At 40.9% G+C, this 14055-nt stretch overlaps 1 protein-coding gene across 2 annotated transcripts in view; it reads right to left on the bottom strand.

Annotated features, from left to right (window-relative positions):
- The window catches only part of SCRN1 (secernin 1), a 33544-nt gene extending 20076 nt beyond the window's left edge, over positions 1 to 13468 (bottom strand). The window contains exons 1-2 of one of the 2 annotated variants that reach the window (XM_063128663.1): positions 13375 to 13468; positions 3447 to 3606 (exon numbers count right to left, since the gene is read on the bottom strand). In XM_063128663.1, coding sequence (XP_062984733.1) covers positions 3447 to 3605 — 159 coding nt within the window. In that variant the 5' untranslated portion in view covers position 3606; positions 13375 to 13468. Of the gene's footprint in view, positions 1 to 3446; positions 3607 to 12775; positions 12890 to 13374 lie in introns of those variants that run through there. The other variant, XM_063128670.1, reaches the window with a different exon arrangement.
- Positions 13469 to 14055: the final 587 nt, after the last annotated feature.

Here is a 14055-nt window from a genome sequence, read left to right as displayed (position 1 = left end):
TATGTAGCTCTCCCTTTTTGTAAAGGTTATTCTGGGATAACGGTTCATCAGAAAGCAAAGCATGGTTCTTTTTTCACTAATGCCTTTGTTGTTCAAATCACAATCTGACTCAATTGATGTCAGACTGGCAGTGCTAGGATTCAAAGTACAGTAGAAACGGAACAATCAGTGCGCTCTTCATTAAAAAATAAAAGCCAAAAAGGAAATGTCTTGGACTTATGCCTCATGAGTAACAGAAAGACTCCAAGATATTTGTGAGCTGAAGTTAACACTTTTTTTTAATAATATAAAAAAGAAAAATCGTTATACAATTATTGTTAAAAGATAAAAATTACTGTCGCTTGGTCTTCTTTTTGAACTTTTAATGTTCATCTTAGATTCCTGTTTCTTACTGTTTATAATTTTCATCTTAGCTGACTCCAATGCTTTCAAGTTCTGTTTGGAATCCCTCTAACACATCACTTCAATGCAAGGTTTGTAGTGGGTAGTACTATGCCAGCATGAAATACTTAAGTAGCCTTAGAGCAGCCTTCTAAATGTGGACTACAACTCTGACAATCCCATGCCAACATGATGGGAGTTGTAGTCCAGCACATCTGGAGGGCAGCAGGTCAGGAAAGGCTGCCTTAGAGTGATGCAGAAGGTGGTGGGTCATTTGTTTCAGACTCTGCTCTTTTCCCATGCATCTCATGATCAATGATGATAAATGACCAGTCCTATTCCATTAACCTTCGCAGCCTCTGTGCCACCAGTTCACTGCCTAATGTTGCCTGTTGTAAGATAAGCAATGTGGTTTGTGCTACTAGAAGAACACAAAATCTTGTATTCTCAACAGTGAAATTTCCCTCAGAGCTATTTTTCTTATATTGTTTGACTAACAGGAAAATTCACAGCTCTCATTTCCATCATAAGGCATGAGTTCCCATTTAACCCTACCCCTTATACTGTATTCCAAATGAGAAGAAATCTAGCCCACTTTGCGCATAATATAGGAGTGACTTCCAGCTTCCTCTGTTTTAGCTCCTTAAGGTTATCATCTGATAGCCCATCAGTTGCAATAAAGTTGGGAAATTTTCATTGTACTAGAATGAGGCTGAGAGAGAGCCTGAAATCATTATTACAGTATGTCCTAAGTGCTCAAGTAAAATGATTTTTTTTAAAAAAAATCACCAATTATAATCTGCTCTGGATTTGTTTTAAATTTTAACTTTAGCACTATAATATGCATTACATAAACAGTAATCAGCATTAAAAGGAAAATCCAACTAATTATATACTATTACATTCTGCAGTATATAGTGTCGTACTACAACAGGGGTGCGTGACTTTTTCAGTACCAAGGATGCCACCATGCTGAAGGCAGTGTGTGGGCGTTCCGGCCGTCATTCAGCTCACCTGCATGCCTCCTGCCTGAGTGGATCACGACCAATCAGGGGTTGCCATCCGCCCAGCCACGCCTCTGCATCAAGGATGGAGTGATGATAGGCTGCTGAAGGGCCATGTTCACCTCGCTCCATCCTGAAAAGTCAGGGTAAATCCCTGACTTTTAAAATGCGGTGCTCCTCTGGAAAGCCCTGCGATGGCTTCAAGGTGGCATGCAGCACCACCACGGAGCCACCTCAGGGCTTCCAGAGCTATAGATACCCCCTCTGTGCCTTCTCTTTCACTCTTTCTCTCTCTCCTCTCCCCAAGTAAACACCCCAACCAGGCAATTTTATTTTATTTTAAATTCCAAGTTAAATACCATTAGTTATTACATTTTATTCCCCACCCCCCACTCCACTACTCCGTTGTCTTCTTTGTACTTTTTAAAAAGCTCCTGACAGCAGTAGTGCTTGGACACAGTCAGTTCGTTCTCATAGGACTCTATGGTTCCTGCCATTAAACAGCAGTTCCCAGAATGTCCTCATGGAAGCGAGAAGATGTTTTACAATGGACTGAGTGAAGGTGATCTTTGGATTACAGTAGCGAAGGTTTGGGGGATTACTCAACTGGGCTAAGTACTTGACAGAGAAATGAGAAAGGAGTGAACTATGGATTACTATCAGCAGCAACAGAGTTTTTGGATGGCGATTTTTTGTAGTGACAGCTGGGGGTCTTGGGGACCATGTGCTGCTTGGGGAGCCATCTGTGGCCCACAGGTTGTGCACCCCTGCACTACGGTCAAGACAGAACAATGAAGGTATTCGTTCTTCTACATCTAATAGGTGTAGAAGAACCAGGAATATGTAGTTCTCAGATGTTAGGTTTTGTCTTTTTTATTTCATTACTATGTAAATGTTATGGAATTAATGCATAAGGGAGTCTATACTAACAAGCTAAAGTTTTTCAAGCAAGAAACAAAATGTAATTAGGCATGTCAACCAAGGGAATTCTCACAAGGTATTATATATTCAAGGATGTAGCTATCAGCAATACATTTTGCTTATCCTGATGAATCTCTTTTATATTCATAGTATGTAAATATAAAGTTTTACTATTAAAAGTTTACAATTCATGAGACCAATATCAGTTGTTTAAACAAAGACTTTTACCATAGAATCAGTACTATTAAAACTGCAAATATTGGCTCATAAAATCTGGTGCTTTTTTTCATTTTAAACATACTGTAACACATTTGGAGAGGAAACTTATGTTCTCTTGTACACAGTGGTGTAGCGGAACAGGGACAGGGAAGGGGGAAATGCCACCGCATTTCACAGCAGGGATGAGTGGCGAGCCAGCAGGCAGGCAGGCAGATGCTAGAAAGCGAGAAAAACTGGCCAAGCAAGCTGCACAGAGGGAGACATATATGTAAGGAAATATTTCTAAATTAGTCCCCATGAAAACCTATTATAGGGCTATTAAAAGTCATTATTTTTCTTTTCAAAATCTATATTAGTGTAATCTATATTAGTCAATCAATTTTATTTTATTTTTAAATGTGCAAGCTTTTGAGATCTCTTCATCAGACAAGATGTTACAGCAATTCCCTCCCTCTGCTAAACCTGCATCGGCACTGTGTCAGGAACCTATGTGTTTCGGCCAAGGCAAGAGGCAGATCTGAGTTGCAGCCAGGCTTTATGTTTTTAAAAATGGAGAGCAGTCATTGCTTCTCTCTCCAAAAATGCATTGCTAGGTGTAATCTGATGCCTATTGTACCTACAAATGACAAATTCATTCAGTCTGCAAATCTCAATTTTGAGACTGGGTCTAAACTGCAGACTTTGTGGCAGCAATATCTGGCCAAAAAGGCTCAAAGGGGTTAACAGCAGTTCAGGATATTATAGATATGCTCATAAAGGGCTTAAAATGCAAATAAATGGATCCAGGTTGTGGGTAAAGTAGAAGAAAAGAGAAACACAAAACATTATAATATTGACCATAAGAGTCTATATTTGTCAAGAACAGACAACAATAACTGGTCAAATCCACACATTAGGTATGAATGAAGCTGTTTTGTTTACCTCAACTTTGCATCCTGGATCATGAGTAGCAGCAGCAAAATAAACAACCTCCTGTACCTCATCCCTAGGCCGTGCGGAATTCTTTCCAACTACTACAAGGCCATCTTTAGTATGTGGTGGAAATGCAACAAAACAGTAACTGGGAGGCGCCAGAGCCATCCTAAAACATTAATATAAAAAGAAAAGAAAAGAAGAGATATTAGGAACATAGGAAGCTGTTTTATACCAGGACAGACTATTTCTCCATCTAGCCAAGTATGGTCTGTTCCAGTGGTCTTCAACTGGTGAGTCGCGACCCAAAAGTGGGTCATGACATCAGTCCAGATGGATTGCGGCAAAGGTGTTGCCACCATGTTGAGCAATTGTGAAAGTGGGTCCCATATTGCAGGTTGGGAGTCCGAGGTGGGTCTTGGGTCTGGACCAGTTGAAGACCACTGGTCTCTTCTACTCTGCCAGACAGAAACTCTCCAGGGTCTCAAGCAAGGGGCCTTTCACATCACCTGCTCCCCATTCTTTTCCACTGGAGTTGCCAGAAATTGAATGTTGAACCTTCTACATGCAAAGGATGCACTCTACCACCGACTTACAGATCCCTCCCCAAAAATGATTCACCTAAATGCCACATTCCTTGCAGAATATTTAAAATACATAACTAGTTAGCTAGACAAAACAGGATATTGCACACTCAGAATTATTATTTCACCAACTAAATAATGCCTTTGTAATAAAAGTCACTCAATATAGACCCTCCTGATAGCTCAGTAAACAAAGTTTTGCAAGTGTGAAAGAAGAAAAATGGAAGAACCAGTGGAAAAAAGAAAATCTTGGGAACTGCTTTTATTTTTAAACCAGCTGCTCTCTTTCAAACAAATATGCCAATACAGCCAATCACACACAATGTAAGACGAACTTCCCTTAACAGAGAGATAAGAATTTTAAAAATACTGCAAGCACAATGTAATATTCATTTCATTGCCTACTACAGTTTACATACCTGATAAAAGATTAATTCAGAAAAATAACCATCCAATCTGAATCCCATCAATTAATTGACTGAAGTAGCCTAATGAATAGCCATGCCAGAATGTGGTGTGTTTGTTCTTTTACTGTCTCATGTCCCCTAACAGAAGATTATCTTAAAGATTTCAGAAGTACTTGACACATCACTAGTATTTGCAACCTGTCAGCACCATACATTGGGATTGATTCTTTGGCTTAACTTCGACATCACAGGGAATCATGATTTGCAATCAGATGGCAAACCAGAATCAGAAACTATGGTTCCAAGTGGGCTGCAAACCTTTTCTCAACAGCAGGGTTGAGGAAGGGAATCCTGGTGTCTGAACTGACATACCAATTTATATAACACTCTTCAAGCCACAGCTTCTCAGAGCAGTTCACATAAATTTAAAACAATAATAAAATCAATATAACGAAAACTGCAGAAACCAAGCCACAAATAAAATAAAAGCCAGTTTAAAACAATCAATAAAAGCTGAACATACTGAAGGACCTGGATGAATAAAACAAATGCAAATTTGATATTTTCTTGAAAAAAATATCAAAGTCTTTGGAGTGCTGCAACAGAAGACACCCTGCCTTGTCTCAACAGCAGGGTTGAGGAAGGGACTTCAAAGATGGCCCCTGAGGCAGATCTCAATACTCAGTCAGGTTCATGTGGGAGAAGGCAGACCAAAAGTATAGTCATGGCAATGCTCTGCCTCCATAGAAGTCTGGCTCCTAAACAGAAGGAAAGTTAAAACAAGCATGGAGCTCTAAACTAGGGATGGGCAGAAGGCAGATCTGCAAATGTTTAGACTTCACTCTCAGAAACCTCTGCCAGCATAGCCAATGGTCAGGAATGCTGAGAGTTTAAGTCTAAAACATCTGGAGATCTACTTTCTGCCCACCCCGGCTCTACACCATTATTTGCCCATATTTTTGTAAGTTCAAACCATGGCTTAGGCCCTAATCTAAGGTTAATACAAAACATGATTTGGCATATGATACCAGAAATGAGTCTTTGATAAGTTATGTTGGCCTCTGCAATGCCTCCATGCACAAGACCATTTTTAAATAACTTCCTACATCACCAGTTACGCACATTTAGATTTTAGTGACACATGAAAAAACAAAATCCTCATGGAGAACATCCTTGCCAACACGTTGTTTAGCACTCACCTTAGAACTGGAGCCAGATGGAGGCAAGTTTCTGAACCCCAGATCTACATGAGTCATAATGGCCCCACCTCTCACAGTGAGGCGGGGGATTAGGAAATTCACCATTGGGACACTAGACCATATATACCGCTATCGATTGTAAGACACACACTAATTTCAGTACCACCACCAGGAAAAAAAGCCTAAGACACACCCATGATTCTAAGACGCACCCCATTTTTAGAGATGTTTATATGGGGAAAAAAGTGTGTCTTAGAATTGAAGAATTAGGTAATATTAGTTACATCTAGGAAAGGTTTCTCCACCAATAATTTTTTCTTAGTATATAATGGGACGGCACTAACATCATTTGTTTTTTAAAAGCTGGATGGGTGTGTTGCTTGCAATTATTAGCCCTCATCTCCAAAGGCATAAATTCATTGAATAAGGGGACTGGCAGAGTTCAGTCCTATTCGTTTGTTGTTTTAAATGCATTATTCATGCACAGTTAATTAGTTCCAAGACACAATTGCAGCAGGTTGGTTTGATGTAGATCTTACCAGACAAGACAATGGTCAAAAAGCAATCTCAAATTCCCTTATGACTACTGAAGTGACAACTTGCAAGTAATTTCTCACTGTCAAGTGCTGCTTGATGAAAATTAATCTCAAGGGAATTTGACTGTATAGTGCTATTTTTTGCTGCTGTTTGTTCAGCTAATGTCTTTCTGGTTACTATGCCAATGTGCTTAATATAGGCTGGTATGCTGAAGAGTAAATAGCTTTGATTAACATGTTACTAGAAAGTAATACATTTACATTTGAGGAGCCCTAAATGGAATTTACATTTAAAATCACTATTAAGGGTTTATCTATATAGTCTTTGGGATTGCGGTGGTGTGTGTACAAAGCATAACACAGAACTGGGGTGGCTACTGTGGGAAATGAATAGGAACATTGATTTTCCTTTATTTCTGTAACTCCTATCTGCAATGCAAGCGGCATTCATTGGCTTGCAACTGGCACAGAGAAAACAGGTAGGCTGTGAAGGTGTGATGGGTGGCAAGTCTCCCAGCGCTGCTTTTACAGTTGTAAAATGTATTTTTTAAAAATCATGTGGGGTTTTTAATTCTCAACTATAATGATATTTATATTTGAGTGCATTTAATCTGCATTCATTTTACATCAAAACTAGCACAGGCCTTGTGAAATTAGCTCACATTTATAGCGCTGGAAATAGGTCAATGCTGTGTAATGACTTGCACTGAAACAATGAAATAGCAAGCAGAGGTGGGGGAAGGGAAGGGAAGGGGGTTGTCTACCAATTGCCTTTTGTTTCAGATGGCTGGAGCCATTTGCTTCTGGTGAAAATACCGTCACTAGGAAACAGCCTACAGAAAGGCTAAACAAGTGTGGGAAAAGCCATGCTTGCTTTGCAATTTGAAGGATTGCTTACTGAACTGAAGGAGAGGTTGGGTCTTTTTCGCTCTTTCATTTGCCTTTCTGACTTCACGCTTTGAAGCTTTGATTCCATGAAATAACCTCAAGATGCTCCTTATTAGCTGTTATAAGTTGGGGAACTTTCAGACATCTCAATTAAATAAAGCTGGTCTATTTGGTTAAGACTCATAGCAGGGGGTGGGGTAGATATATGGCTCTGAATATGCAGCAGCATTTTTCTTATCAGTTTTTTGAAGAGTGGCAGCCCGCAATATCATAAGCCTTGCAAGAAACTCTTTATTTAGGAGACCCATTAATGCACAGAAACAGACAGGTGGGAGCATTTTCGCTACAAGGAAGGTATGCATAGCAAAACAATAAATCACAGACAGCTCTGCTACTTCTTTCATCTCCTTCAGGCAAAATGAACAAATAAATAATGTGACTGGGTTTCTTTTCTTTATTAAATATGAATATCTAAAATGACTGCTTTCCTTCTATATTTATGGCTTCCCCATGCACAGTGCTTTAAAACAAGTTTCAGAATTCATGCAACTGCACAGTTCATTCTAAGGGCATCTCTTTTGTGCAAAGTAATACATACATACCATATTTGAAAATATATAGGGCCCAATTGAGATGTGTCTGCCACATCCACCATTTTAAAGCTCCAATTTCGCAGTAGGATGACCAGATGCACAGGACTCATGTATCTTTAGGAATTGTAAAGAAGTGGTTTAGGACTGGTCTACCATGTCCTGCATGAGCAAACAACACACTGTCAGCAGAAATTCCTTTTACGCAACAATTATAGGTTCAGGAGCCCTGGGCTCTGCTAGATCAGGCCAAAGGCCTATCGAGTCCAGCATTGTATGCCAACCAGATGCCTACAGGAAGCCCACAAGTAGGGCATGAGGGCAATAGCATCCCCTCCTCATGTTCCCCAGTGACTGGTATACAGAGAAGGATATAGTTACTGATAGCCTTTTCCTCCATGAATTTGTCTAACCCTGTTTTAAAGCCATTGGTGGCCATCACTACATCTAGCTCCCACCTCAAGTCTGGAAAAGTCCATCATAGGACTTAGTATGGTATTTGTCCCTCCTCAACATGCCACGTAGGGAAGGACTATTTTTTACTTCCACAAAAGATCATCATAATTTACCTTGAAACGGAGTTCTGCTAACTAAGATGCTTTTGCCTACAGGCTTAATTCACGGTGTTTGTTATGACTGGATATGGATTGATATCCATTTGTCATATATTCATGTAAAATCTAATATTAAAGGCTTGTGATTGCATCACTTGTCCTAAATTTGACCTAAAAACTAGCCCATGCCTGTCAGAAAAATTCATCTCACAGAATGCTGAATGTGGAGCTTTGGTCAAGCACACAAGATCCCATTGTTTGTGTAATCAAAGTCTACTGTAGCTAGGGATACTGCTTGCTAAAGAGCAATTATTCAAGCTGCCCTTGCAAAAGCTGTCATTGTGAAGAAGAAGCCCATAAGCTTTCTTAGGTGATGCACCAATCAAGGGATATTTGGGGGAAAGATAACTATTGTCCTTAAACTAGACTTTCAACTAGTTAAAGAGTTGAGATCAGGAAAAAGCCTTAGGTTTCTTGCTCAAGAAGTATCTAACTTGTTATCCAACTACCGTATTTCTTCGATTGTAAGATGCCATCGATTGTAAGATTCACACTATTTTCAGTACCACCAACAGAAAAAAAAAAACTAAGACACACCAGCGATTCTAAGATGCACCCCATTTTTAGAGATGTTTATGTGGGGAAAAAAGTGTGTCTTAGAATTGAAGAAATAGGGTATTTCCTGAACTCTGCAAGACCTTGCCAAAAGATTTTTTTAATTAAAGAGTTACCTTTAGACATCTGCACACTGACAGAGCATGCTCTATTTTATACAATAATTAGTTGTTTGCTACATACACAACACATGTAATTTTAGTATGTTTTTTGAATGCAGACTATTGTTCATCTGTAGAACAGTTCCTTTACTGCAGAAGTGGGTTGTTGCAAGATACACTCCCTTGGGGTAGATAGGGCAGAGGCCAGGGATGAGTGGGGGCCAGACCCCAAATGGGTGGGGATGCCCTCTCTCCCTCTCCCTGCCACCTCCTTTTCTCTCTCCTCACCCTCCCCATCCTATTGCCAGGAAAAGGACAGATTGCTCTTGCCAGAGGACTTGCAGAGGTCTTTTGAAATTAAGTTGCCCACTCCTGTCCTATAGATTTATTTATTTGTTACATTTATATCCCATCTTTCTTCCAATGAGTTCAAGGCAACATACATAGTCCTCCTCACCCCATCAATTTTATCCTCACAACAACCCTGTGAAGTAGATTAGGACTTGAGATAATGACTGGCTGAAGAGGTTCATGGCAAATGGGGATTTGAATCTGTGTCTTCACAGTCCTGGTCCAACACTAACTATTAGACAAACTGAAGCCCAAAATCTGAGTGTCTTACAGAATCAGTGAAAAATGTGGATGGAGCTTTGGTGACCTGAGATGGCACAGTTTTATGATTTAAACATATTGTTACTTGCATTGTTGCCTTTTGGAAGAAGTGTGTTTCAAATCAAATATAACTAAAACAAAGCAAAGCAAAAAGCTTGAGTCTGGAAAGAGATGTATCGATAATTTTAAAATCTGTGTTCTGCTAGCAATAACGCAATTCCTCAAGGTATTAAGTGTAGCTAGTGTATTTTCCAGAGGTAATTGCTACTTTATGCAACAGTATATCACTACACAATTCCACCATCAAGATCTGCGGAGCGAGAGCTGATTAGATTTTGCAACTCAAAGAGTTGCAGTTTTGCAGAGTTGCAGTAAGGAGCAGTTTTGCACCTCAATGATGGCAGCTGGCTTCAAAAGCCAACACCATGTTAGGCATACCAATGTCTACCAAACAACGTTAGATTGTTTAAAAATATACAGAACAATTCTCTGTTCAGATAGTTGGATGTCACACAAAGCATATTTGAGATTTCTTTAAAACTGTTATTTTGAAGAACAGTATTTTCAAGCAGAATAAAGACTCTTTGTATCTTTAAAACGCTACATCTAGACTTCAAAAAAATTGTTGCTGAGCAACTGAATAATTCTTTAGTTCCCGATGGTCTGAGTTCAAGGATAAATACAATAGTCTGCGATAGTGAGACACTTCAGATATTTGCTTCAAGTACAGTGGCCCAATGAGTAGTAGTCTGTGCTGTTCTCTAGATTAGGGATGGGAAGAAGATAATCTGGGATCTATTGATAGATCCCTAGATTATTTGCAGTAGATTTGGGAGTCTGAAACTCTTGTCAATGGTTTAACAGTAGCAACAACAAAAATGCTTTTTAAAAGGGCTGCTAGAATCCCTGATCTGTAGTAACTCTGATGCAGATTTGTACTTGAATATTTTACAAAAGCACCAGTGTATTATTATTAATAATATTTATAAAGCGCCATCAATTTTCATGGCGCTGTACAGAGTAAAACAAAACAAGACAATCTGCCATATGGCTTACAATCTAAAATCACCTTGTGATCATGAGTGTATGGCTCATGAGTGTCTTAAGTAGCTCCATCCTTAAACCACCATTTTGCATCTGATTCCACAATAGGCACACACAGTCCCTGGCTGAGTTCGGATGACATGCTAATCAACAAAGGTGGAGTTATGAACAAATGGAAAACAACCGTTGATTAGCGTGTTGTCCAAACACAGTCACTATTTTTCCCCTGGCACCAATTCGTTATCCATAGTTCCAGCCTTGATTCTTCTAGAAACAAAGCCTGAAGTCTGCCTATACCTGCTGTTAGACAATGGTCACATTCAATTACCCAGAGGTTTATCAAATATCTCTACCAAAATATATCACACCTCACTAGTATTCAATAGACTGCTTCTAAATGGAACATCAGTGAAGAGATGCTATTGTATCATAACATTGTAGCACATGCTTTTTCACTATTATAATTAGATATCATTATCTAGAACTTAGCTGGAAAAATTACAAAAGAGGAACAACATCTGGGATGATTAATTTATCTCAAGATTATAAATCACTGTGGCTGCAAAAGGATGGACTTCATTTTGGATACATATTTTTGGACAATATTTTCCCCACTCTGTCTATGACAAATAACTCCTCATGAGGAGAATGTTGTGTCTGTGTGTAAAAGCCTAGAAAGAGCTTTCCAATGATTCAGGCAGGGATCATCTCCAGCTATCAGGAATCACTTAGAAAGACCAAGAATTGATCCTGGAATAACAGATATATAAAGCATATATCCTGACACTGACCTATGTCCCCTCCCAAGGTTGACAACATGGCTAAAGAGATCCTGGGACCCATACACAGAGAGTGGCCAGGAAAAATAAAGAATGAAGTCAAATCAAGAAGCATGACATCAAACTGGTAAAGAAGCATGGATTAACTAAAATATCAAGTCCTTAAAAAGCAACACAGCTCAGTTTTTACAGAAATAAAAATACGGAGTCAAGTAATGTTGTTAACCACAGAAAAGCAGATCTGAATTGGAAAATTGTTTTTTTATCAAAAGAATATGAAAGCCAATTTTCAAATCAACGATATAATTTTGAAACTGTAACTTTTAGCCTAAACCAGTTACTTTACATAAGCAAGGACAAATGAACAAAATGGGTAAAGTTTTTGTGTTAAAATCCAACAGCTTCACCTTAAAGAATTCTTGAATCAATCTCACAATGACAACCTTTGCACTTGCATTTCTGGAGTGTAAAAACAAGCAGACAGTAATAAAATTTCTTTCCATTAATGATCCAGCACTTCAGGGTTCATAATTTCAGAAAAGAAAGTCATGCATTTCAGCACATTGCAATACAATTCCACATCTGCTTTCAATCTGTTCAGAGAGCTTCGGCTATTGGGCAGTATAGAAATGAAATAAATAAATAAATATTCTCATATTTATTAAAAAGGAATCAGAGTCTCAGTCCAAGAGAATTCTGTAAAGATGCTTTAAATGAGTCAGACAAAACACACTAGACTATATATAGCAGAGTAGCCATATTATACTTCACAATAGACTCTAAACAGCCATCACTTGTAGTGAATGAAATACCAAGCACCACAAGACTACATTAAAAAAAAAGATAGACAGAACTGATCTAAGGTTATGGAAAACACATGAAGATGCTGGTACTATTAGCAGCCAAAACTGCTCAGAAACTTAACAGGCCAGAGTCACTACAGCTAGCATGCCTGCATTTACACTCAGTAGGGGTATAGTACTCAGTACAGGTATAGTACCTTTTGTGAACTGCCCAGGGAGCTTCAGCTATCGGGCGGTATAAAAATGTAATCAATAATAATAAGAAGAAGCATCTCAGTGACATATACACACCGATCCATTTCACCCATACAACCCTGTGGTCATTAATATGGCATCTAAATAGCTTTAACTTGCTAGAATCTCAGAGGCACAAGTTTTCTGGTATCTATAGGCTGAGTGAATTCAACTCTCTATATTTCCCAACACAGAACCTGCACATCATGGGATATAAGGCATGGGGTGAGGGTAGGGAGAGGTGCCAGAAAAGAGTTCCACACACAGGGCTGTGTCCAATATTACTTGGAGACAACCCTGTATGCAGGTTGTACCCAATGGGTCTTAGAGCAGGCTCATTCATTTCAATGGGTCTACTCTAACGAGGACTAACATTGGACACAACCACTCACTGATCAGAGCATGCAACATCAATCAAGTGATGGCTCCGATGTGTTGAAGCGGTTGGCCATTGTGGACCATGCCACACAAGCCAGTGCCTTTAAGGTCGTTTTCCACGGGAGGCCATGCACGTCTTCAGGACAGATTGTCACCCCGTGATGAGTCAACAAACGGTGAGATCCAGGGAGAGTGCGTGGACCTAGAACTCCCAAGCAATCTCCCCAGATATATTTCTCCTGAACTCATCTGCAAAGAAAAGGGGGGGGGGGGAGAGATGATCCATCGCTTTCCAGAATCCCCGCTGGATCGATCCGCAAAAGAGTAGGGGGACGGGCGGGCGGGCACGAGAGCGACCCAAGGGAAGCCCGACGACAGCCTTAGAGGCTAGGCACGCTCCCCGCCCCCGCCTTCCAGATGCAGGTTGGGGCAGAATATGAGCCCCTTAAGCATCGGGGCACCCACAGAGGCAACGCAACTGCAGGCATGCCCTTGACGCCTGCTTGCATTTGCCAGGCGCCCTCGGCCCCACCTGGGCATCGCCCCTCGGGTGTCACAGGCAAGGGGACGGCGGAGGGGTGGGGGAAGAAAAACGCCCCTGAGGTCTGCTCACCTCGCTGGCCTTGGGAGCTCCCCCGGCTGAGGCTGCTTCTCTTGCTGCAGATACTTGGAGGGAAGGAGAGGAGGAGGAGGTGGTGCTGGTGGCGGTGGCGGTGGCGGCGGCCTCTTCCCCAGTTAACAGCTGGGCTCTGGCTCACGTGAACAGGCTGCCAGAAGTACAGACGCGGGAGGGAAGCCGCCCGCAAGCTGCGCACTCTCTGCGCAGAGTGCAGCCTCAGCGTGCCTGCCGCAAGGATAGCCACACGAGAGAGAGTGGGAGGGCGAGGGAAGCGACGCTCTTCTGGCCGGAAAGGGACTCTTTGGCCAGCGGACCGAGAGCGTGTTTGCGAAGAATGCGCGCGCGTTGAGCTCGGCTTGGGGGCGGGGGGGGGAGTGCAGGCACCGAGAAGGGCGTCTCTGAGCGTGAACAGAGTGACGTGCCTTCCTCCCAATTAACCGGGCAACTGGTGGGGGGAGAGGTTTAAGGCAATGAGGCGCTTGCATTGGCGCCTAGTACTTTGCAATCCCCCATTAGGTTTAGCTGCTGCCTGTATAAGGATCTAGGATTTGGATTACACCAGGCAAGATAGGACGCTTTGAAAACGGTTTAAAAACTGTATACGGAGTGTGTCCTGGCCCCCAACAGTTGTCACTACTGTTATAAACCATTTTAAAGCAGCAGTGTAGATCCTGC

Source organism: Elgaria multicarinata, chromosome 1 (genome assembly GCF_023053635.1).
Source record: "Elgaria multicarinata webbii isolate HBS135686 ecotype San Diego chromosome 1, rElgMul1.1.pri, whole genome shotgun sequence".
In the NCBI taxonomy this organism is placed as follows: domain Eukaryota; kingdom Metazoa; phylum Chordata; class Lepidosauria; order Squamata; family Anguidae; genus Elgaria; species Elgaria multicarinata.
This window is presented reverse-complemented; position numbering and strand designations above follow the sequence as displayed.